This window comes from Macaca thibetana, chromosome 9, assembly GCF_024542745.1.
Source record: "Macaca thibetana thibetana isolate TM-01 chromosome 9, ASM2454274v1, whole genome shotgun sequence".
NCBI classification, from domain to species: domain Eukaryota; kingdom Metazoa; phylum Chordata; class Mammalia; order Primates; family Cercopithecidae; genus Macaca; species Macaca thibetana.
Window position 1 is genome coordinate 110,023,418 of NC_065586.1, and position 26,413 is coordinate 110,049,830.

Genomic DNA, 26,413 nt, shown 5'->3' on the forward strand with positions numbered 1-26,413 from the left:
GAGTGATGGTGTGCTCAATTTACAGATGAGGAAATTGAGGCACACACATTAGAAAGTGATGTAGCTACTACAATTCAAATCCAGACCCACCTGGTTCCAAAGCTAAGGAATTGGTGAAGGAATGCTTTCAGGAGCCCTCTTCTTTTAGTGGTCTGTCACATTGCCACAAGAGTAATTACATTTCATTCAGAGAAATGAGAGAACTGGGTAGAGGACTTGAAAACATAATCATTTACATTTTTTCATGTAGCATTTTAAAAGTATTTGAACCAGCCAGGCACGTTGGCTCACTCCTGTAATCCCAGCACTTTGTGGGGCCGAGGAGGGCAGATCACGAGGTCAGGAGACTGAGACCATCTGACTAACATGGTGAAACTCCATCTGTACTAAAAATACAAAAAATTAGCCAGGCGTGGTGTCGGACGCCTGTAGTCCCAGCTACTCTGGAGGCTGAGGCAGGAGAATGGCATAAACCCAGGAGGCGGAGCTTGCAGTGAGCCAAGATCGTGCCACTGCACTCCAGCCTGGGGGACAGAGTGAGACTCTGTCTCCAAAAAAAAGAAAAAAGCAATATTTGAACCAGTAAAGGCTTTGAAATATTGTGAGTGGAAAACATTCCAAATTAAGTTAGAATGAGTAAGATTGTTCATTTTCGTGGGCTTTCCATGTTTTTATTCCTATTACCTCCTAAAAGTTTTTGTTTTACTTGGTCATTTCCATAGTTGATAATACCAATGACTATGCATGAACATAAAACTCATTCATTTTCATTGTTTAATACTAAAAAATTTATTATCTTAGATTTATGGTAGGTTTAACAGAAATAAGCAATTTTAAACTGAATGCTTTCTTAGGTACCAAATATCATCTGTTGGTAATACATTCATTGTTAATACTGTAAAATTAACAAACTTCTTAAGCGGAAGAGGTTGTATTATACTTTTTACCCTCTATGGTGTCTATTGAAGGGCTGTTCAGTTTGTAAAAGTATTTATATTTTCCTAGTACAAATACTGTAAAATTAAGGTCCAGATTCACTAAATGATTATGGCTAACATTTGAGTGTTGTTGCCTCTAAGCATTACTCTGAGTGCATCACATGCTTTGAGCCTTTTATTTGAATGTCAGTATATCTAAAATAACGGAATATTTTATTAGCTTATGTTTCCTGTTCATTTTAGTAGTCCCAGGTTGTGGCTTTAGAATAGCTGAAACACTGTGGTATACTAAAAATTAATTGTGGAAAGCTTTTGATGTAGTTTTAAGGTGATTAAGCAGAGACAGTCCCCAGAATATATGTGTGCCAGTGTCACTTCTAATAGTTTGTGTCATGTAAAATAAGAAATCAGATGTTTAAAAATGTTGTTAATGCTCACTGTAAAATTAACAAACTGCTGAGGCAGAGTTCAGATGCAGAGATGCAGAGGACGTGTTCCTAGTGAGAATACTTTGGATTCCTGTGAAATTGTTGTGGGTAAAATTACAAGTCTAAAAAAGTAAACCTTTCACCAGAAAACAAAATTTTCAAAGATAACTTGAAACATTGGAAATATTTTTATTTATCAGATGATTCATAAACATGTTGTTATCCTCCATAAATTTAACATTTTAAAACCATTGGAGTGTTTGTATTAACCAGATATGTATATAATTATAATGATTTATTCTTATAAAGGTTCAGAGGTCCAAAGAGGTGACATTTTGTGGATAGCCATGGCAGGGACTCATCAGATATGGGCACTCCTACTGGACTCTGGCAAACTGCCAAAGAAAAAGTAAGTGACAGCCTCTCTCTTTGAGTAGACTGTACTATTTTGGTGTTCATAGAGTTTCTTTTTTCAAAATCACCATCCTCACTGTACCAGTCAGGATGTGCTAGGTTATACTGCCATGGCACACAATGCAGATTCTCAGTGGCTTAAAGCAAGGTGTGTTTCTTGCTCACTCGCATGGGTTCACTGGGACCACTACTCTGTTGCCCAGGCTGACGAAACAGCCTGGAGCTGTGGGGAGCTTTGCCAGTCATCCTGGCACAGGGAGAGAGAAAGAGGTGGTAAGTTACTCACTGACTCTTAAAATTTCTACTCTGACACACATCACTTCTACTCTCATTTTATCAGCCAGAGTAAGTCTTAGGGCCACACTTCACTTCAGGGAACCTGCAAAGAATCATTCGCCTTAATGTCTAGGAAGAGAACTAAGAATATTCAGTGGGCCCTTATCTTTTAAGACATAGTTGAACTATTTCTAATCATTCATTCAAATAATTCAAATAGTTGAATACCACATAGCAGAGTGCTTAATAACTCAGTTTTTGTAGTCAGGCCTGAGATTGAATCCTGGCTCTGCCATTTATTATCTGTGTGAGTTTAGGAGAGCCACTTGAACTTCCGAAGCTTCAGTTTCCTTCTTGATATTACCTCATAGGCTTGCTTTGAGGATTAATAATACATGTGGAGAGCTTGGCGTGGTGCCTAACATGTACAGTAAACATAGGTGGCTTTGCTGTCACAAGGATATAAGGATGCAAGGGTCGTGTCTGCCAAGTTTCTCATATTTTTTCCTTAGAGCCTTTCCTCTTCCCCCACTACCCCAGGCAGAACGGGCCATACTCTTCTCTGTGACCTCACCGTACCTGGTATGTAGTTACATCACTGCACTAAGTTTTCCTGCCCCAACCCGCTGCCCCTTCCTCTTTCTCTTCTCTCTTTTGACTGTTCCTATTTTTAGCCATTTCCTCCTACTAAACTGTCTCTTAAAGGAAAGAATCCTCTCCCATTCATTTTTGTGTCCCTTGTACCTAGCACAGTATTTGGTACCTAAGAGGAGCTCAGTAAGGGTTTGAGAATAAATGAGTAAAAGCCATTAACCAGAAAGGCTGTCAAATAGCCAGGGAAGATGATCATCTCAAGTTACCATTAATAGAAAGCATGATTTATATAGATCATTCAAAATAGCAGATATTCCAAATAGTGTGTTATGTTTGTGCGTGTTGCTTTGGACACATTTATATAATGTGTTACGACATTTAATCGTTTAGTAAATATTTATGAAACATACTATATGCTAGGCAATAGGGATGAAATAATATGCTCACTATGTTAAGGATAAAATGAAAAGATGTGGTTGCTGTCATCAGCGAACTTACAGAGGAAGAATCAGATCAGCAAACAATTAAAAATTAGTGTGTGTAAAAGGAATCACTGCAAATTGAAATTGTTCGGCCAGGCGCAGTGGGTCACGCCTGTAATCCCAGCACTTTGGGAGGCCGAGGCGGGCAGATCACAAGGTCAGTAGTTCGAGACCAGATTGACCAACATGGTGAAACCCCGTCTCTACTAAAAATACAAAAAGTTAGCTGGGCGTGGTGGTGCGCGCCTGTAATCCCAGCTACTCAGGAGGCTGTGGCAGGAGAATCGCTTGAACCCAGGAGGCGGAAGGTTGCAGTGAGCGGAGATTGTGCCACTGCACTCCAGCCAGGGCGACAGAGCGAGACTCTGTTTAAAAAAAAAAAAAAAAATTGAAATTGTTCCTTATATAAGTAAGCGGAAGACGCAACATCAGTAAGATTTGGTTGTCAAGGAGGGCTTCTTGGAAGAGGCAACTAAACAGAGACCTGATAGAGTAGTAGGAGTTAGGGAGAGTGGGAAGTTTTCCAGGCAAGAATTGGCACTAGTGATGTCAGTAGAAGCCAGATCACACCATGCCTTGTGAGTACTTTTAAGGGATTTGGATATTCTACAAGCCTTTCTAGAAAGGTTTAAGCTGGGAAGTGACACGATTAGATTTGTGTTTTTGAAAGAACACTAGCAGCACTCAGAGTGGAACAAGACTAGAGGCAGAGATAAGAGATACCACTGAGGAGCCTATTTCTGTTATTGAGGCAGGAGATGATAGTAGCCTGAACAGTGAGATTACCAATAAGATTTTACATGAGGCATAATTGTAAACAGCAAACAGAAGTAACAGAAGTTGCCAGAATATGCTCTTCTGGGTGATGGCTGTTTTAGAGAGAGATGGTCCAGAGCTGCCTAAATTTCCTCATAAGTAGAGTTGTCATTCTCCTTCATAATAGGAAATTGGCACTAGGACTACACTGACCTGTATTTTAGTTTTAAGGATGTATTATCTTTACTACCGATCTTCAAGTAGTAATGACCCTTAGCATTTTAAGAGTTATTGTTTCTCCCTACTCTTTTTTTTATTTAATTAAGAAAACTCTTTTTTAAAGTATTAAGACTCCTTGTAGACTCCTTTCAATTAATTTGTTTAGCATATTAGTTATTACATACATGGTACTTGCTATGTTTATACATTTCTTGAATAAGTGGCCATATTTTGTGCATGCTAAATCCCTTTGCCTCTGTCCCCTGCTCCTTACCTAACTTATTGCGGGAACATATCAGCCAGTAAGTGATGGTGAATTCAGGCTTTTGCATATTCAGAAATGATTTACACAGACTCTCATTTTGTGTCCTGAGTCAACTGCTTCTCTTCCCTCAACACAACACACTACCATGTCTTCCTTACAATCTCTCTGGCATAAACTTAAAAGCCAGGGTCTAAAACTTTCTCTGCGTTACAAAAGGAATCATTGCAATAGTTCTTTAAATAGAAATTTCCCTAATGTATATAAGAAATTGATTTGTACAATTGATATAATTGTACGTAATTATCCCATGCAATTGTAAGATAATTATGTACAATTATATCATTTTTCATATAATAGTAATGTCTGACCTGGCTATCTTTCAAAAACTATTCTTTAATTCCTTTTGCTAGTCTCTATTTATATACAAGATCACAAAACATTTTTAATGCAAATTGAAGCTTTTAACTATCAAGAGCTAGATAGTCTTTTTAGTTCCCTTTCAAGAACCTCATATTGCATGAAACTAAGAAGTTAAGAATTTAAGGTAGTAAAACCAACCTATCTCATCAATAATCTGATCATTATTTTTATCTTATAATTCTAACTCTATCAGGGATTACTTGTTTAACATTTGAAAGTGATTTCAGTTTTGTGTATGTCAAAGTAAAGTAAGAAGTTCCCTACACAGTGAGTAAATAAGTTAATGGTTGGAAAAATGACAGTGAAAGCTGACTTGAACAATTTAAGTAGGCCAAGATCACTAGTTTATTTTTTACGAGGCTTATCACTATTGATTTGATTATTTACATTCATTTATTTAAGAACTAAATTGCACACAATATACCACATGTTAACTCCACCTATGAACTTGTCTTTTTCAGTGAGTTAACAAAAGGAACCTGCCTTAGGTTTGCTGGAAGTGGAAATGAAGAGAATCGAAACAACGCCTATCCTCACAAGGCAGGTTTTGCCCAACCTTCGGGCCTTTCCTTGGCCTCTGAAGATCCCTGGAGCTGCTTGTTTGTAGCAGATAGTGAGAGCAGTACAGTGAGAACCATTTCTCTGAAAGATGGAGCAGTGAAGCACCTCGCAGGAGGAGAAAGAGACCCCATGGTAAGGACAGTCACTCTTGCACAGTGCAGTCAGACACTGAGCAAGCTGTCAATTTTGTGAATTATAGAAAATTAATAAGATTTAAAAGAGATCATCCTTGGCCTATCTGCGAATCAAAATGAAAGTCAAACCAAAGGAAATGTGACTATAAAGCAACATGAGGAACACTCCATCTAAGAAAAGTGAACTGACTCTATTATGTATAAATGTTAAGGTTTCCGGGAGAAAGAAAGGATGAAGCATTGATTATTGGAGAAAAGAAAAAAAATGTAAATTAGATGTTGGGCAGTGGAGTGGAAACAGCACCAGACTAGTGGATTTGACCTATTCCTAATCAGATGTAGTATTGTGAGTAAAACTACTACGCACCACAGATTAATACAGGTTGAAAATACTGTCATTTTTTTCTAATCTGAATGAAGTATCCAACCCTATTTATATGAAAATCAGCACTTTCCCTTTTAACTTAAATACCATTTATAGCTATTTGAATTTTCACTTCATATCCTAGCAAAACACTGTACAAGTTATAATAACTGCTGTTTCTTTTCTTTTTAAAAAAATTGAAGAATTTATTTGCTTTTGGTGATGTTGATGGAGTAGGAATCAATGCAAAGCTTCAGCACCCCCTTGGAGTAACATGGGACAAAAAAAGGAATTTACTTTATGTGGCAGACTCCTACAATCACAAGGTGAGTCGTGACAGAATTATATAATATCTTGCTTTTTGTGTGTGGCGTTTAAAATGCTGAAAGATCTGTGAGCCTCCTACAACTGCCACTCTAAAATATAGAAAGGAGTAACAGTATTTGACAACTATAACCCAGCCTGTTCTGCTCTTTTCTTGGTCCTTTCTTTGCCAAGAGGTTGTGATGGTATTCTGAACTAGGGAAAGCACTGAACCAGTTCCAATGGCAATAGCCAATAGTTGTGAATTGTAACCCATCAAAGCTGCTTAGTAACATATTCAGTATATCAAGAGAAGGCAAGTAGCAGGGAAATTAATATGTCAACTAACAAATGAACGTTTTTGAGCTGTTGCATAGTTACAATGCCTGTTAGTAAATAATTTTGTTTTCAGCAGCATTTCCATTTTTGTCTATTAAATTGTTTTAAGTTTTATTGCACTTTTACTTTTTACAAAAAATCGCTGGATAATAAATATTCATACAGTACTTCATGATGTGAGACCATAAATTTAATGTAATTGAGACAGAACTGGCAATCATTAAGTTTAACAAAGGTAGCAAATCCTCAGGCAATGCTGGATGCTCAGGAAGACAAAGTCAGTTCAGTTGTGAAAGTGTGTCCCATTGTGAAGAAACACAATTCAATTAAAAAAAATTTTTTTTTAATTCCAGAAATGATTTCATCAAAGATTGCTTCCAGAAGACAAGATGGAGCTAGGGATTTTACGTAGTTTTTAGTTCTTAGAATAGAATATCTCCCCTTAGACTGTAATTTGAATGTTTGGCTTTTCAAGAAAATATGGAAATAACTATTCCTTTTGTGAGATTTATTGAGAATATTAATGGCAGTCAGAAATTAGCTTGCTTGATACTATATTCTGCAATACTGCAAAAATGAGATTGATCTTTTTTGTTCTTTGTTTTTTAGATTAAAGTTGTGGATCCAAAAACAAAAAACTGTACAACATTAGCAGGAACTGGAGACACAAATAATGTTACCAGTTCCAGTTTTACCGAGTCAACTTTTAATGAACCAGGAGGCTTGTGTATTGGAGAGAATGGACAATTACTGTATGTGGCAGACACCAATAATCATCAAATTAAAATAATGGATTTAGAAACAAAAATGGTATCTGTGGTAAGTAATTTTAAAATATAAGTTAAAGGATATGGTTTTAAGAATGATACTAAGATCCTCACAGCACTGACAGGCATTTTCGGTTAGGCTGTCTCCGGAGAGTAGTAAGTGGATGCTTCTGTTGTGTTCTTTGACAAAGAGACCAGCAGGACTGCTTTAAGGATATCCTTCTATTCTTAAAATAAAAGTTCCATCTGTGCTGAGAGTTTGAAAAAAATACTGGAAATTGGAGAGAATCTAATGAACCTTCAAGAAAAAAAAAAAGGAGAGGACTCAGATCTGTTTTTAAGTGTACAGACATACTGACATACAGTACATACACCTGCTCTGTGGGTTGGGTTATTTAGCTTTTTGTTTTTTTCAGTGATTCTTTAGATCAGCGTGTAGCCTTTGTTTCCCTGTGATGAATCCATTACCAAGTAATCATCTAACAAAAGCTTTAGAAGCCACATTTCTCAAGACATTGAAAATAAGAATGTGGAAAAAACTTATTTAAATGAGTTATAGCCAATTTTTAAAGATATGGACATGGTTTCTTATAGAATTTTCAAGGAGAAATATCTGTTATAAACTAATTCTTGTTGTATGACATGTACCTGAAAAAAATGCAGCAGTTTTTTTCTGAAAGTCTGGTAATTTACATGGTATATTTTTAAAATAAAAAACACAGATTACTGTTGCAATGTAAGTGTCATTTCTCTTCACATAGATCTCTGATATAAGATGAGTAACATCTTCTTATAGTTGACAATGAAAATTATAAGAAAATGTGTATCTACTGTGTTTAAATTTATAAACTTTTGCTAATCTCCTGCCATCTATATATAGTGGACAGTTACTTTTATTCTGTCTCATTCATAAGTGTTGGGTTTTGTTGTTGTTGCTAAGATAAACTACTTCTGTGTCTACAAAAATCTTGAGCGCCTCTAACTAACACATTCTAATTCAAACTAGAATAGCAATTAGTTTCATTGACATAGAACTTCATTATTCTTCTAAAGTCTAAAAATATGCTTTCTCATTCTATAATTAATATAAAGTTCTTATGTTTTAATAGATTTTCTTACTTCCTAGCTCCCCATCTTCAGATCTGAAAATGCTGTAGTAGATGGCCCATTCCTGGTAGAAAAACAGAAGACATTACCCAAACTACCTAAATCTGCTCCAAGCATTAGGCTTTCCCCTGTGGCTGTGTGTGCTGGCCAGACTCTTCAGTTCCAACTCAGATTGGACCTCCCATCAGGATCAAAGCTAACGGAAGGAGTACCCAGTTGCTGGTTTCTAAGAGCTGAAGGTATAAGTGTAAGCTTGCAAATACTAATACATCGTACATTCTTGATGTTTAATCTAGTTATTTTTTATTTGTTAGGAGATATTTTTACTCTGTATGGGCAAGATTTGAAGGAGATGATGTGAACAAACGAATCCAGATCCAACCCCACATTGGCCATTTGCTTTAGTCTTCAAGAGTCTTTCCTCCCTTTTATTAAAGAATAGTGTAACTCACCAAAAGTTACGAGTCAGTTGTTAGCATGATTGCTTGGAATATGGGCTTTCCTATACCTCATCACTTATTCTGATCCTATTCTTCATTCTATTCTTGTTCCAAAAAGAATCTTAAAAAGTCTGAAATAGAAAAATAAAGTGGAGCCTCCTTATTTAACATCTTTTTTTGTAACTCTTCCTTTCAGTCACTGTTACGCATTCCTCCTTTTCTTCTATTTGTGAATCACAGTGTGAGCTAACTCCTTACTTCATTTGTCTATGGTAAGGAATCAGTATACTGCTTGCCTTGCAGTAGTGCTTTCCAACATCTGTAACCTGGTGGACAAAAATTTTAAAGTGAAATTTTAGTGGTTCAGAACTTCTAAATTACAACTTGTCTCTAATGATGTTCCTCTGTCCTGGTCTCCCACGCTCTTTCACACTTTCTCACTCAATTTTCCATTTCCTTCCCAACTCCTCGTCCTTCATACCCTCTCACACACTTTTGTATATTACCCAAATCCTGGGTAATTCATGCCTTCTTACCTTCGACTTTCTCAGGGCAGCAGCTACTGGCCCGCAATTATAATATCAACTTAGTGTCTAAACCAAGAGGATAATGATATCTTGGTAGACTAGCTGGGAGGAACTGCTGGTTAGTGTTTGGGAGGCTGATTCTAGGGTGATTGAGTCTGTAGGGAAACCACTACTTGTCACTCCCCACAAGGGAGAAGGCTAACCATGTAGTAGTAGGACCTTTGGAGCTTGCTTTGAGACAGAAGAATACTCAAACCCTGGCCACTCCATAGCTATCTGTGGGTTCGGAGCAAGTCCTAGACTGCCAGTTTAAGTCTGGAAGTATTACATCAGTTGGAGATCATTAATTTAATTTTTCTCAGTGTAACTGTAAGAGCAGTCACTGTAAGAGTAGTATATTAAATGGTGTCACTGTGGGAGCAGTATATTAATTTTTAAAATAGGATATTGACAAATTAACATTTGTCTGCATTGTCAGACACACTAATTAATATTGAGTCATTGGGATATAAAATACAGATAATATTCAAGTAAAGTAGTCTATAGAGACTTTATTATTTGTCTAAGATATTGGCCCCATTTTTGTTATATAGGAGCAGATAATTTTCAGGCAATAATCCTAATAATTTAAAGTTTTTGAATATTATAGAGTACATTTGTACACTTATATTTAAAGGACATTTTCTCTTCTGGCTTGTTTTTAGAAACACTTATTTTTAGCCAAATTTTGGTCTGTATAATCTTAAAGAAGTTAGAATATATGCAAGTTTTTTTTTTTTTTTTTTTTTTTTGAGACAGAGTCTCGCTCTGTCGCCTAGGCTGGAGTGCAGTGGCCGGATCTCAGCTCACTGCAAGCTCTGACTCCCGGGTTTACGCCATTCTCCTGCCTCAGCCTCCCGAGTAGCTGGGACTACAGGCACCCGCCACCTCGCCCGGCTAGTTTTTTGTATTTTTTAGTAGAGACGGGGTTTCACCATATTAGCCAGGATGGTCTCGATCTCCTGACCTCGTGATCCACCCGTCTCAGCCTCCCAAAGTGCTGGGATTACAGGCTTGAGCCACCGCGCCTGGCCGAATTTGATTTTTCAGTAAACTAAAGCAATAAATTAAAAGAGACATCAAGAGGACTGATAAAGGCAGGTACCCTGAGTTGGCTGATTCATCCTGAGAACAAAAGAAAGAGACAGAAAAGCTAAAAAGTAGACAGCATTTCATCACACTCAGTAGATGGTCCAGTTTTTGTACAGATGCCCCAAGTAATTGATAAGTGATTAGAAAATGTTCAGTGTTCTCCATTTACATGGTGGGAAAGCATTTCATATATTTGCCAAATGCTGACTCTTGACGCTGCCACCCTCTGAGGCTGAATGTCTGTATGTGTCTGTGCTTCCCCACTGTGACACGTGTGTTCCTTCTAAGAGAAGGTCGAGATGAATAAAGACATTTAAAGATGATTTTAATTCTTGAGGGCTTAAAATTTGTTAGTGGTTTATTCTATTTTTGTTACAGATAATCTGTTTATTTCTAGGAAGAGTTTTACGTGTTAAAATGAGATATACAAAATCCCTTGGTTTTCACATTACTTAAGCCCACAGAGAATAGATATGCAGTGGTACCTGTTTCTAAATAAATAAGTGTGTGTACTTTTAAATTATTTTTAGATATTTAATAATTCATTATTAAGCAGAAAGTCACTATAGAGTTGCACATACATTTGTATTCCCTAGATAAAATTTTATTTTGTAGTTTTTATATCCCCGAAGACTTTTATCTATTTGGTAAAAATGATCCATTTTATCATGTGTCGTATGTTTATTTCTAAAATTTAATAGGATTTGTTTTTAACTTTAGAAATTAAGGCTTTATAGCCATATTTTCTACATTCAGCTTGATTTTAACAGGAATAAATATGTAATTTATCGTATCCAAACAAAGGAAGAACTATAATAATTAGATATAATGATCATCAGACTGGGAACTTCTAATGAGTGGTCAGTGTATATTATTTATATTTATGTCCTTCCCACAGACCACAGTGCCTGGCAGTTAGAGATTTTTAATAAATATTTGTTGATTGAGTTTATCTATTCTTCATAAGATAGTCCCAGTTTTCTACTTGTCTTATACAGTCTTAATAATTTCCTTTTTAATTTTTAGGCAATGAATGGCTGCTTCAAGGACAGATGCCATCTGGAGATATAGAGAACATTTCCAGTCAACCAACAATTTCACTACAAATTCCTGATGATTGCTTATCACTTGAAGCCATTGTATCTGTCAGCGTGTTTCTTTATTACTGTAGTGCAGACAGCAGTGCTTGCATGATGAAGGCAATTTTGTTCAGTCAGCCTTTACAAATAACGGATACACAGCAAGGTTGCATAGCTCCAGTAGAGCTCAGGTATGTATTTTAGCCAGCCAGCTAGCTAGCAACCCATTGCTACCACCTGCTGTCCCCCATCCTGACTGTTTCTGTAATTTAAGGAAAGAAAACTTCAGTTCTGCCTCTGGATAACAAGGTGCCCATTGCTCAGTTCTAATAACTGATATTAAAATAAAACTATGCTTCTTACTTACTTTTTTTATTATAAACAAACTCCTTTGCTCTGGCTAATACTAGCTGAGTCATTGATCATCATGGGAACTATGATACTGTAATCTGTGTTGCTATTTGGCATAAGACTGAAGTTCACACTACAGTAGAGAATACTATAAGATAATTTGCAATGAATACTGATAATAATAATACCAGATATTTTAACTAACTTTTTCTACCTTTATTAATAACAATCAGCACACTTGAATGTGTAAATTTCACAGTAACTTTAGGCAGAACTTAAGCTCCGGTCCACATTTGTATAAGAACACCAAGTATTCAAGGCATAAAGTCTGTTGTAAGCCAAAAAAAAGTCTTTTCATCGCTGTAGAAGCTTAAGGAGTACATCAGTGGTAAATACGATCTTTATTCTCTTCTGTGGTTTTCTCAGTTGAGATATTTTTAAAAGAGAGTTTTTATCTATTTTTATTATAAATTATTCGTTGTTTAACATACCATTATGAATGCCTTAAAACTGTACAGATAAAGTTGGACATAGAATCTCTAAGCACCGACTCCTTTAGCTGTTTTTGAGTGACTGTATTACCAGATAATCCCAGAAGTATTATGACTTTCAAGGAAAAAGGGACTTCAGGACACATTACTTATTGTCTGTGATAAATAATTTATTTTGACAGCTAAATTTGATGGTTATGTATCTTGTTTTGGAAATGTACATTTCACTTGTAAGCATTAAATGCAGATTTGTTGGGTTTAGGTTTTGAGGTTTTTTGTTCCCCTAGTCAGAATTTAAATTATGGTCATTTATTGTGATGTTTTTAAAAATCACTTTTAAGCCTTCAAAGCGAAATTTTCAGTGTGAGGTGCTTTAATGCTGTTAATAGATACAGTATATCCTAATATATTACTCTTCAAAATATTAAGGCCGAAACAGTGATTTAATGATACTCTTTTTAAATTTTTGGTTTTTAACCCTTAAAAAAGATACTGAAAAGGTTTTTTTCTATTGTCATAGTTTATAACTACTTAAAAGCCTCATCTTGTTTTTCTTAAGACCTTTTCAACATATTTGTGATTTAATCAGCTTACAAGATTTTAAACACATCAGGTAAACCATGTTTATTTATTCAATAAATATTTATAGACATTATGGCATAATATGCTTCCCTTCCCTGTAAAAACAGTGCTAAATTTGAAGTGTAATCTTTTTTAAGCATCATTATCTATTTTGAATTTTTTTTTTGAAATGTAGTACTAGTTTGTTTTATTCAAAGGTTAGCTGAATCTCTGAAGTAAGGATGTATATAAATCATGACATTGATTTAATCAGTCATCTGCTGAAACTACTTTTACAGAGAAATATAGATATAAAATTAAAAGGAATCCTGTTTAAAATTATATGTAATTACCTCATAAACCTTTTCTCTCCACAAGCAATCAAAAAAATGAAATGTTCTGTAATAAAAGGGTGTGTAACATACTCTCTTTTATGGAGAATAGTCCCTAGTTATTTTATTTTATTTTACTTTATTTTTGAGACGTAGCCTGGCTCTGTGGCCCAGGCTGGGAGTGCAGTGGCGCGATCTAGGCTCGCTGCAACCTCTGCCTCCCGGGTTCAAGAGAGTCTCCTGCCTCAGCCTCCCGAGTAGCTTGGATTACAGGCACACGCCACCATGTCCAGCTAATTTTTTTGTATTTTTAGTAGAGACAGGGTTTCACCATGTTTGTCAGGCTGGTCCCAAATTCCTGGCCTCAGGTGATCCGCCCGCCTCTATCTCCCAGAGTGCTGGGATTACAGGCGTGAGTCACCGTGCCCTGCCGGCCGGCCTTAGTTATTTTTTAATCTCATTTGACTTACTATATTTCTCATTTCTAGATGGACAGGATGAGAATATTTTGGCCCAATCATTTTCTGTTTAAGGACATAAGCCATTTCACACTTAAGAAGTATATACAATTTTAATTTGCTAATTTAGAAATATCTGACAATTTATTTTTCAATATAATATACAAACACAATGTTTGTTACACATGTTCATGTACAGTGAAAATGCAAAGGCATTTTTTAGAATCTATTCCCCTTCATTTGTCTAGACAGTTTTAGGTTAGCCTTAGCTTATACTTTTCTTGACTTTCAAAATACAGTTTTATTGAACATTCTTATTCTTACCCACTGCCAGTCTGCATTGTTTTTGACATTAAAAGTATTATTTATATAGATTAATATGATTTTGAATAAATCACACTTAAGCAATATAAATAGGTTCCTAGAGTTTATGACGAGGATAAACCTCTCACATAAGAAGAAGCACTAGAAAGTTTATTTTTGAAACTCGATCCATATCCTGTAAGGACTTCTGCATATTTTTTATCTTTTGCTCTTCTTGTTGCATAAATTATTATGTCCAGTGATAGTTTAAAAAGAACAAGATTTTAGTGTAAGTCACCTCAATTGAAATGCCAGTATTGTGGCATTACATACATTTTATATAATACCTGAATCTTTGCCCTAAATTATTCTGCTAGTTTGTCACTGTTTTTTTCCTCTTCTCTTTATTATTTCACAAATGGTAGAATTTCTCGATATGATTCCTGTAAAGAGTTTAGCTTATCTTGAACATTCTGTCTTAAGCAAATATTTAACAAGGGAAAACTTTGTAGTTCAATCACGCATAAGTGTAACTCTAGCAAAATTCAATGACTATGAAAAATAATTTTTTTCTTAACTGTTCTAATAATATTTATAGTGTTATCAAACCTTCAGAAAGCTATAAATCCTAACACAGCCAGAAAAAAAAAATTTAGTATGTGTATATTTATATAGGTGTGTGTGTACATACACAAAGATTAAGAATTATTTGTGATTCTTTTATGGCCAATATACTTTTGAGCTTATACAACTGAGATAAATTATTCTTTGCTTGTTTTTCTGTAATTGGAAAATTTAGGAAGATATTGAAAATACATATCTCTATAATGTAATAATTTTCTGCCTGCACAAAGTTTACTATAATTTATGTCTACCAATTACAAATACAGTAGTTACATTTGGCATCACATTTAACCACAGTCATTAAAATCTACTTAAATTCTATAGTTGACAGTTACATAAGAATATATACAGCGGGAAAATGTCAGTGGTTCTTGTGAATGATGGAATTATGGATGTTTTTATTTTAATTCTACTTTGCTGTTTGTATTTTTTTTTTCTTTTCAGTGAGCAATGTGTTATTTTTAAAATCACGGTGGAGGGAAACCCATAAAGTTTAAAGAGTTAAAGTTAACTGAATCATAAGCACTTATATAATAACTTTTTTAAAGTCATTTTTATTACCAAAGCTCAGAACATTGTCTGGAATCCTTTGATCTACCGGTTCTCTTAAGTATGTGATTTTGTGAAGATAGCAATGGTTATAGCTTCTTTTGTTCTGGTATTTTTATTGTGTAACGTAGCATAGTGGTTAAGAGCTTGGATTTTGCAGTAACTTGGATTCTGATCCTTTAAAATGGGGCTAATGTACCTGCCTCATATTCAATGAAATATTGTGTGTAAAGTGCTTAGTAATTAATGAAACTTAATTATTGGCTTAGTTACTATAATGCTAATTTGAGACCATAAACACATATCACCCTACATTTTCTTTGCAACTGCAATTTGTAAAGGAAAATCTCCCACTAACTATTGGTTATGTTAATATTCTTCATAGAGTTGGGTTCAAGAAGAGAAATGTTTTATAATGAAGCATATAACTATTTTATAAACAACATTGTAGTTATAAAGAAGCATGCCTATAGTGTCATTAAAATTTTTTTAAACACTTTCTGGAGCTATAGGTAATGAACTTGCTTTGAGAGGGTCCAGACATACTCATCCTAAACCACATTCCTACAACTTATGCCCAACAGCTTGCACCAGAGTACTTATATCTTAACCAAAAAGTTTCACTCCAGTGGTGCTTCACAAAATCTTGAAAGTGCTTTCACATATATTGCCTCATTTGAGCTTCAAATAACCTTATAAATCAGTCAGGTAGATGTTAGTTTACAGAGGAGGAGACAGCTTTGCGATAGTGGTGACATAGCTGAAGAATAGAAAACTCCCAGAATAGCGCTCGATGCCTAAAGTGGTGCCTGGTGCCTGCATATGTTCAGTTCTGTCAAACAAGGGGAAATAGTGAGTGGTGGAGCCTTTATTCAGACACAGGTCTCCTCGTTCCTAACTCTTAAGATGCAGGGGGAAAACAAACTGCTCAATTAAGAGTTCTTCCATGGACGTTTTCTTAAGCCTTCAAATAAACAGAATAATAGATATTTATTGAGTAGATATTTATTGAGTTCTATTTGCCAGCACTCATCTATTAGTGATGAGTGACCTTACGTGAGAAATACCGTTTTTCCTTATTTAATTGGTGAAGAAACACACAGAGAGGGTAAGCATAATCAAATACACCAGCATAACCAAAATCACACAGTTAGGGAGTGGCAGGGCCTGTTGGGAGTCTGCTCAACTCTCTGCTATATTGCCTCTCAAAGTAGGTATTCTTAAAACATAAATCTTTCATAACTTTATATATTTATAGTAACTTAATCCAAAGAACCCCAAAAGTACTAGCAATGATTGTTTCTGCAATTTAAATCTATTTAATTAAGCAACTATGCATTATATACTGTTATTCAGACCTTGGAACAGTCTATAATTGTTGTTTGTCAAAAGATTTTATGTACCAATTTTTCTTAATTTCAGATACTATCCAGAGTTTTTCTTGGCAGATAGATGTATTAAAAAAATAGCTTTCCCATGTTAGCTGTTTCAAAAATTGTTTCAAAAGTTCTAACGGTTGGTCCTCAAAAGGTAATTAAGACCTTATCATAAAGAGCCTTTTGCACAGGACTATCTCAAACCCTAAGGAGGTTATTCATATTTAAGAAAATTTTGTTGTATTAAATATTAGTCCAAGTGAGCTCTAGAAATACAGTCTTCTGCTTTCTTGTTTCATAAATAACACTGGTATGTAGACCCCTCCCCATGACTCAAATATTAAGATATGCAATTCTGTTATAGTAAAGTTTTTACCATGGTCAACTTATTCCAGCATTAGGTACTTTTTGTTGTTGTTTGTTTGTTTTTGAGATGGACTCTTACTCTGTCACCCAAGCTGGAGTGCAGTTGTGCAATCTCAGCTCACTGCAAGCTCCGCCTCCTGGGTTCAAGTGATCCTCCTGCCTCAGCCTCCCAAGTAGCTGGCGCTCAGCACTGCTGGTACCCACCACAATGCCCGGCTAATTTTTGTATTTTTAGTAGAAACAGGGTTTCACCATGTTGGCCAGGCTGGTCTCGAACTCCTGACCTTATGTGATGCACCTGCCTTGGCCTCCCAAAGTGCTGGGATTACAGGCCTGAGCCACCATAGCCAGCCTAGCATTACTTGCTATTTTTTTGTTTTGTTTTGTTTTTGGTTTTCTTTGAGGTGGAGTTTTGCTCTTGTTGCCCAGGCTGGAGTGCCATGGTGCAATCTCAGCTAACTGCAGCCTCCACTTCCTGTATTCAAGCAATTCTCCTGCCTCAGCCTCCTGAGTAGCTGGGATTACAGGCGCCTGCCACCACGCTTAGCTAATCTTTTGTATTTTTAGTGGATGTGGGGGTTTTGCCGTGCTGGCCAGGCTGGTCTCGAACTCTTGACCTCAGGTGATCTGCCTGCCTTGGCCTCCCAAAGTGCTGGGATTACAGGCATGAGCCACTTTGCCCAGCGCACTAAGTACTATTAAAAGAAATTAAGCAAAATGCTATGTACCAATGATTATGATTCATGATCACGTAAACACAGAATGCAGACTTACCTTTTCATTCTCACTGTGCTAATTAAGTAGTAGTATGGTGCAGTAAGGAATTTGTTAATTTTCTTATAAACTCCCTCTCCTGAAATCCATAAGGAAATGTGATAATAAGAAAGTGATAATAGTGTCATATTTTAAAAGTAGAATCCACTGTTAATCACCCAGATTACCTTTTCTTCCCCCTGTGGCACAGTTTATTTAAATGAAGTATTAGCAATAATCATGTCACTATTTTGTCCTGAATAATTAAGAGTTTGCTTTTTTCCCATGTCTTTGCAATAGGGTAATATAAGCAATAGTATTAAAAGTCAGAGGCTTTACTAATCTAGCTATATGTATTCCATGACTAACAAACCCTGGCCCCTTCACCTATGAGTGCTAGAGGTTCGCCTGGCTGCCTCTGGCTTACAGAAGGCTGCCCCAGTCACAGAGCCTGGGTAAGGTGGAACAGGAGGCAGCCTCACTTGGCTTTTCTGATTGCACCCCACCTGTTTCTGAGTGTTGGTTTGGTTTAATTCTTCTCAAGGGTTGGAGTTGGAAAGTGAAAACCATAGACATTCGCTGTGGAATGTTTGCCTGGTTGTTTTGGTGTGTCCCTCTTCTTCACTGGCATGTCGCTTTCAAGTGTACCAAAGGACATTTTGTTCTGTTGAAAGCCCCAGGACCAAAAGGAAAGTATTGCAACTATTTGCAAACATACTTCCCTACCTATACGAGCAGCCGTATACTAAAAAGCACTAAACAAGCACGAACAAACACTAAATAGCCTTATACCAGAAAGCATTCTTGTAACTGTCAGGGCATGGTATGAATTCCTTCCTCTTTAAGCAGCAACTTACTACAGGCTTGTTGGCTTTAAGTGATATAGAATTACGCAAATGGTCAGTTATTTTTTAATGTTGAAAACTTGAAAGTGTGAGTAATATGGACATAGTTTACTACCTTTTGCTTTTAATATACTTGGTTATGTATTTCCGTTTGAAATAAAATGAAAGGAGACCTCAAACTAATGCTGCGAAGTAGACAAAATCAGCGCTCAGATTTAAATCCGCCCAATTTAAATAGTTTTTTTTTCCCTTCCCTTTTTTTTTTTTTTTTTTTTTTTTAAGAGACAGGGTCTTGCTCTGTTGCCCAGGCTAGAGTGCAGCAGTGACATGATCATAGCTCACTGCAGCCTGGAACTCCTGGGCTCAGGATCCTCCTGCTTTGGCCTCCTGAGTAGCTAAGACCACAGGTGTGTGCCACCACACCTGGCTAATTTCTTAAAATTTTTTTGTAGAGATGGGGTCTTGCTTTGTTGCCCAGACTAGTCTCGAACTCCTGGCCTCAAGCCACCGGCCTCGCAAAGTGCTGGGATTACAAACATGAGCCACCATACCTGGCCTGTTATTCCTTATTTATCTAATGTGTGCTAAGCTCATGAAAAATATATGTTGGTTAGTAAACAGGGCAAAACGTTAGTTGAGAAATTATGCTAATTAATGGGAAAAATAGACACATTCCTCTCTGAACATTTAGAAGGACTCTGTCCTACAACTATCTTCTGTTTTTAGAATTTGTAGTCACTGTTCTTAGTGCCACTGGAAATATATTCATTCTTTGAGCATGTGCAGGATGGGCTGCCTGTTGTATTTATTACACTTTTCAAAATGCTAGCAAGTTTTTGTTTGTATAGAGTTGGAATGTGTTGTTCATGCATGCCTGTGATATTCATCATCAAAATATACCTGTAAAAAATAAACCATCGCTTCCTCTCCACACCTTAGGCCTCCCTCTTACTAAAAACAATAGTAGTTTCTGTAGAAGTTTTGGTGAGAAATTATGGTTATATAAATAACAGATACGGCAGAACAAGTTTTGTTGTAGTATTTTTTTCCCTAGCATTTCTTAATAATAGCTCAGTTTTCAAAGGAGGGGAACAATACCCCATGTGAGTTCAAATTAATTTTCTCTACTTTGAGGTATACCTTCCTAATTATACTTTACATAGGCTAATTTTTTTAAGTTTAAATTCTCGCTGTTAAGTTGCATTGAGAAACAATTAGAAATGTTGTAATTGTCATCTCTTTACATGTGGCTTATGAACAAATGAAAGTTTGCTGTGTGATTGCAGTTTCAAGTTACAACATTTCATAAATATGTCAGTTTTAGAAACTCAGACTCTTTCCCATCTTTTGTATGGATAAAGTTTATGGTTTCATTTCTGAGAATAGAGTTGGTCTGCTGTGCTAACTTCATGTTTCTTATTCCAAAGGCTTGATTATATTTTTTCCTCCGGTGATTAAAAATGCAGCGAAAATCCAATTTACAAGTTCATATATTGATATTTCTAGATGTAGTCTAGTTCTAAAAGAATGTACTTGGTGTGCATTTTTAAGTGTTTCATGTAGACAGATTAATATATTTTTGTACAACATTGTATTTCTACATGTATTTCAAGACTACTTTTCGGTGACTTTTTCAAGTGCATGTGTTAACAGAAGGTTGGAATGAGAGTGCAGTGGCTTTACTAGTCAGGAGAAGTGTAATACAAGTGATCATAGAAGGTGAGAATGTGTTTATACTGTACATGGAAACCTAATGCCTCTTTTCTAATGCTTTGTACATTTTTTTCGTGAAATAGATTAAATATTTTCTCTCTAAAACCGTGTTTCTGTTTTAATGTGCTTTCTAAGTATATCATGAGGTAGCTCTACTACTTAGAAACTTGTAAGCCATGATTTACTTGAGCTTTTGGGGAAATGGAAAGCAGAATACTTAGTTTAAAAAAAAAATTTTTTAACTGCAAGCAGATAACCTCAAGATCAAATCATACAATCATAATTACTATAGATTTTTTAATATGTATATCGGGAAAGGGTAATTATTCAATAAATGATACTGGGAACATTTGAAAAGAACAACTACAGAAATTAGATCTGTACCTAGCACTGCACACTGAATTTGAAAGGAATGAATGACATGACATAAAAAATAAAATTACAGAAACGCCAGAAGATAAAGGAGATGAACTATAATGTTGAGGGTGAGGATGGCATTCCTGAGACTGACCTAAAGCCCAAAAGCATGACTGGAAAAGCTGACACGTGTGACTCCCTAAAAATTTTAACCATCTACATAACGAAAGAGAACAGAAATGAAAAAAGGAAATGCAAACTGTGAAAACATTTTCAAGACACAAAATGGACATAGGATTACTATGTGTAGTATCTGAAGAGCTCTTATAAACTAATCAGAGGAAGACATCCCAGTTGGAAAACTGGCAAACAATATGAGCATGCAGTTCACAAGAGAAAATAATGAAACATGTTCAGTCTCAACAAATCATGAAATGCAAATACATTCATTCAGCTATCTATTAAGCACCTGTTGTATGCCATATTCCAGGCCCAGTGATGAACAAATCAGACAAGGTCTCTGCTCTAGAACTTGTAGTTGGAAGGAGAGATAAGAAAATGAATAAAACAAAAAGGATAAATGCCGTAACAAGGTAAATAGGGGAGTCCAGGCCTCACAAATGAATTTGAATGATGAGAGAAGCCCAAGTCATGCGCACCCACCTGTGGGAAGTGCAGAGGCCACGTAGGCGTCTGTTTTCCAAAGGGATTCCACCAATTCCACTCACACTGGCCAAGTACATGACAGCCCGTGGATCCACGTTTTCTCCATTATATTGTCAGACTTGAATGTTTGCCCATTAGATACAAGATGGTATGTCATTGTGTTGATTTGCATTGCCATGACCACCAGTGAAGCTGAGCATTTTTCTCACTGATCCAGTAGTTGCACTTGTGAAAATTGATATAGTAGAATACTTGCTTATGTGCACAGAAGTGTGTCAACATTGTAATAGGAAAAAACTGAAAATAACCTAAATGTCTCAATGGGAACATACTAAGTAAACAATGGTCTGTCCATACCATGGAATATAATGCAGCCATTAAAAATAATCAGACATCTTCTGGGAGGCCGAGGCGGGCAGATCACGAGGTCAGGAGATTGAGACTATCCTGGCTAACACGGTGAAACCCCGTCTCTACTAAAAATAAAAAAAATCAGCTGGGCGTGGCGGCGGGCGCCTGTAGTCCCAGCTACTTGGGAGGCTGAGGCAAGAGAATGGCGTGAACCCGGGAGGTGGAGCTTGCAGTGAGCCAAGGTCGTGCCACTGCACTTCAGCCTGGGCAATAGAGCAAAACTCCATCTCAATAATAATAAATAATCAGACGTCTACTTGTACTCACGTTATGTGAAAAACAAGTTTCTGAATAAATGTAAATCTTATTTTTAAAAGCTCCATACACATCCACATATGTACATCTATAACCCATCCTTGCTTTGCACAGTAATGCATGACCATGAAAATGACCTTGCAAGCTGAAGCTGTGCAAAGCAATCTTAATCAATGAAGGAAAAGATGATTGTTTCATGACCTTTAAAAACATCCGCGAAAATATTAAAAGCTCTCTGTCAATTATAAATGAGTGGGGAAATGACAAACATAGTAAAGCTAGTATTTATTTAGTATACCATAATTTAAAACATTGCAAATACTGAGAATTCAAGTTTTTGTCAAACTTACCAAGAGCATTTGAACAGTGCTTGCTTGCATCTCGTAATTTGCAATACAGGGCAAGTACCTTTTCTATGCCTTGGAAAATTGTTACACTCCTTTGAGTTGTAAAATATCTATGAGAGTTCTTTTGTGTGTTTATGCCAGCATCACTTCCTTTGGGACATCGTCTTTTCATTACAACCCATTTCTTCACTTATGTTGATAAATACTAAGTTCACTTTCACTAAGTGTCTCTGGCTTCTTACCTAGAGTCTCTATCAAAGAGTGCAGTATCAGCATTCCCACAGTCAGCCCAAATTTTATTTCCAGTGTTACTGCTTTTCATTTCTTTGCTGTATTCTTTGTCTTTTTTGACCAGTTACCTGTTTTAACTCTCCAGTTTTGTAAAATGTCACGTGCCTCTATCACCAGGACACAAAAAGGCAACACAACTACGACATGTTGCTGTCTGTGCGTAACAGATGCACGGTGACCAGTCACTGACGGATTTTGAGATAAGTGACATTATTGGTTACTGACCATGGGACACACCTGTTATTAGTGAGTTGTGGGGTGGAGAGCTAACAGTGAAGTTTGTACTTAGTAATTACAGCTAATATGCCATGGAAATGAAATATGAACTGTGTTGTTTGGGGACTGGTGTTATTTAAGCCATGTAACTGAAATTGTGCCTGTCAGAATTGTTCAAAGACTGCCTGCATATATATATGCACAATATATGCATATATGTGCATCTACACACATATCTGTGGAAATATATAAAGGAATAGAAAAAAATATACTAGGACACAACAAATTCCTAATTAACAACATAGAGGTGAATTTAGGGAAGAGGGCAGGGAGAAATTAGTATTTATTGATCTTACGCTATTTTTGTATTGTTTGAATTTTCATAGATTAATATTTTTTTAGAACAAAGTTGAGTAGAAGGGCTAGGTGTGATGGCGCACACCTATAATCCTAGGACTTTAGGAGGCTGAGGCGGGAGGATCACGAGGCCAGGAGTTCAAGACTAGCCTGGGCAACATAAGGAGACCCTGTCTCCACAAAAAATAAGTGGGAAAAAGATTGCTTCCGTTTCCCACAGTCACAAGGCTTGTTTTGTGTACATTCTGGAAAAGGTAACCAGAATTGTAATGAGAATATAAGAATGTTGAATACATAAATATTTGGGGGAAAAAACCCTATGATGGTTATCTTAGAATATAGGGAGAAAAATATAAAATGAGAGTAAGTGTGCCACAGCTTACTGCAGTGTCTAAGATACCAACTCTGTGCTAGCTGACCCGACACTGTCACTTAACAGAATTGCTTCATCTCCATCGACATTCAGTTTCCTATTTGTATCTGGATATTAATACCCCAGAATTATTTTATGATAATGTTAGAAAAGCACTTAACACAGTGACTAACAACTACTAAATGCTCAAATCATTGCATTATTCATGCCATGGAGAGGAGTGAGTTTTCTGCCAGTGAATGTCTTCAAATAGAGTCTGGGAGGTGGCTGATTGGAGTATTTATCACGTCGAGAGAAATGGAACCAGATGACCTGAAGTTCTGAGCCATTCTCAGAGACCGTGATTTGAGATATTTATGGAAAAATCTGTTTCGCTTTATTTCAAAACAATAATTTGTTATTTATTCCTTCAGATTTTATAATACTTTTTGGAATGAGACATACACTACAAACCAATTCAAAAAATAGTGCATTTTACAGATACGGAGTTTTAATAGGGCTCAGAAAATTATTTAAAATGCTTTTCATCAAATGCAGCTTTATTAGTGGATACAATTTTGTATAACTCTAATCTCGCTAATTCGATTTATATATATTTATTATAAACTCTTAACTAGGTGAGAAACTTAAGACTTAAAAGGATTTTGAGGGGGAAAAAAGTGATATTCACTCCCCTCCCTTTTTTCTGTATAAGTAGTTCATGAGAAATATTTGCAAAACTCTTTATATACATAAAACTTAAGCTATTTTAAAACTCCATTAAAATGAAAGTTTTTTTTTTAAATCATGGGCTATTCAACATACAGTAATCAAGCTATTTTACAAATCTGTGACCTCAGTCTTACCAGTTTTCCAAGGAATATGCTGTTTTTTATTGAGCTTTTTTTTTTTCATAACATCTGGAATACATCTAGATCTTTATGATATTTTGTGCTCATGTCTTATCTTGCCAGCTGCTAAGGAGCAGAAATTGTCAAAGAAGATCACTGAACTGACAACCGTATTTCCACACTCCTGCCCTTTGAAATCTGCCTTTTAGTATGTGAGGCAACCTTCATCAGCATGTAGTAGCATGTCGGTGCTGGCTAGTTACTTTTCAAGAGGGAGATAAACGCCTCAAAATAAACAATGGAATTGCTTCAAGTCAGTTTTAAAATCTTTAGTTTTAATAAAACTAAAATGAGAAAATGTTTTCACATTAACTGCTTGGTGCCATTTTGCTGTTCATCAAACCACTTTAAGTTTACTTTCTTTTAGTTCAGATAATTTAGCTTTTTAGTTTAAAAACATCTCCACAACTTTTAAACTATGCTTATATCTCTCTTGTGAGATATACAGTACACAAATTGTATATACTAAATTATGTATGCCAACATTTTATGTATATATGTGTATGTGTATATGTATATATGTATGTGTGTATGTATGTGTATATATACATACATACATACACACATACATATATATCTTGTGAATTTGACCAGTTACAGTTTCTAGTTTCCGCTTTGTGATACCAGAGTCACAATTCTAGTCAATCTTAGGGTATCATTTTAGTAAGTAGTAACTTTCATCAAACTTTGAAAATTGGGATTACATATGTTAAGCATATTTTAATTTCAGTTGCTAAGAGAAACTAACAGATTATCACTGTATAATGTGTCTGCTGTTACTTCTGCTTATTGAAGAAATCACTGAACTGCCACTGAAGAGTGGGAGGCGCCTAAGAAAGGCTGAGTTCTGGAATGCTGCCAACACATGAGAAGCATGAATTTCTCCTGAGATGTTTAGGGTTTTCATTTGAAAGGAGTCATCTCATTCAGTAGTATCCTTCTCTTTAAATTGACATGGTTCTATATTTGGCATTTCATTTCATTGGAAATGACATCACAACCAAGTCCCTTATTAGAGTAGGCAAGATAAGGAGGTTAGGATAAATATTTGAAGTATAGTTTATCTGCCCATCCTGGAAGGGGAAGAACAATAGCTTATCCATGTTCAGGAAGCTAACATGACCTAAAAATCCTAGTGTTGCATGGGAGCTAATGAGGCTGTTTACCCTGTTCCCTCGTCTTTGGGCAGTATTACAGTAAACTTAAGTCAGCCTTGCAGAAAGTCAAGTAGAAAAAAACACCTGCTTTTATTTGTGTAACTTTCTGGAGGAAGAACAAGATAATCATCTACATGGCCAAGAGCCTTCTTTGGTTCCCTTGCACCTTGCTGTTACAAGTTGTAGGATACCCTTGGGTGTTTTTGCTGTGGTTCAGTGTTACAGGCAGAAGGTACAGTACTGAAGTCATTTTAATAATTTGTGTTAATAAAGCCCTTCTGTCAAAACTTACCACAATGAGTGAGGCGATAGAGAAGCTGCATTTTAACCACTTGTGAGATTAACCATGTGAAGATAAGGATCTAGCCTATTTTAAAATGCTATTCTGCAAACTTTACAGGAAGTATATTCTTGTTTAACAGCCCTGTCAGGAGATGATTCCTTGTGTCTAATGTCTGTACCCTGCTGTGTGATGTAAGCATTCCACTTGCTTGTTGTTCAGTGAACATGTTTCCTAGCTCTTTATAACCCTAACTTTCTCATTTCAAAGTGAATCATTTCATATTTTTAACATTTCTTCAGTTCAGTATTAATTCCCCACACATATGCCTGCTAGATCTTCTTTCCCAGTCTTCTGTTTTCTGTCAGCCTTCCCTGAACTGTTCACAGCCACCTGGAGTTATAAAGCCAAGAATTAAACAAAGCATTCTGTGGACAGGAGAGCCAATGCTGGAGATGAAGGTATATTCCTGAATGGCAAACGAGGAACTCCAGTGAACAACCATAACCGGTAAAAATTGTTTTTAAAATAGCTATTTAAAGTCTCT

General features: G+C 36.1%; 1 protein-coding gene across 6 annotated transcripts in view; it reads left to right on the forward strand.

The window, feature by feature from the left end:
* NHLRC2 (NHL repeat containing 2) overlaps nucleotides 1-20,371 on the forward strand; it is a 60,850-nt gene extending 40,479 nt beyond the window's left edge. For 5 of the 6 annotated variants that reach the window (XM_050805668.1, XM_050805670.1, XM_050805671.1 and 2 more), the window contains 6 exons: nucleotides 1,676-1,775; nucleotides 5,254-5,485; nucleotides 6,055-6,177; nucleotides 7,103-7,312; nucleotides 8,387-8,606; nucleotides 11,492-20,371. In XM_050805668.1, coding sequence (XP_050661625.1) covers nucleotides 1,676-1,775; nucleotides 5,254-5,485; nucleotides 6,055-6,177; nucleotides 7,103-7,312; nucleotides 8,387-8,606; nucleotides 11,492-11,748 — 1,142 coding nt within the window. In that variant the 3' untranslated portion in view covers nucleotides 11,749-20,371. Of the gene's footprint in view, nucleotides 1-1,675; nucleotides 1,776-5,253; nucleotides 5,486-6,054; nucleotides 6,178-7,102; nucleotides 7,313-8,386; nucleotides 8,615-11,491 lie in introns of all 6 variants that reach the window. The other variant, XM_050805669.1, reaches the window with a different exon arrangement.
* Nucleotides 20,372-26,413: the final 6,042 nt, after the last annotated feature.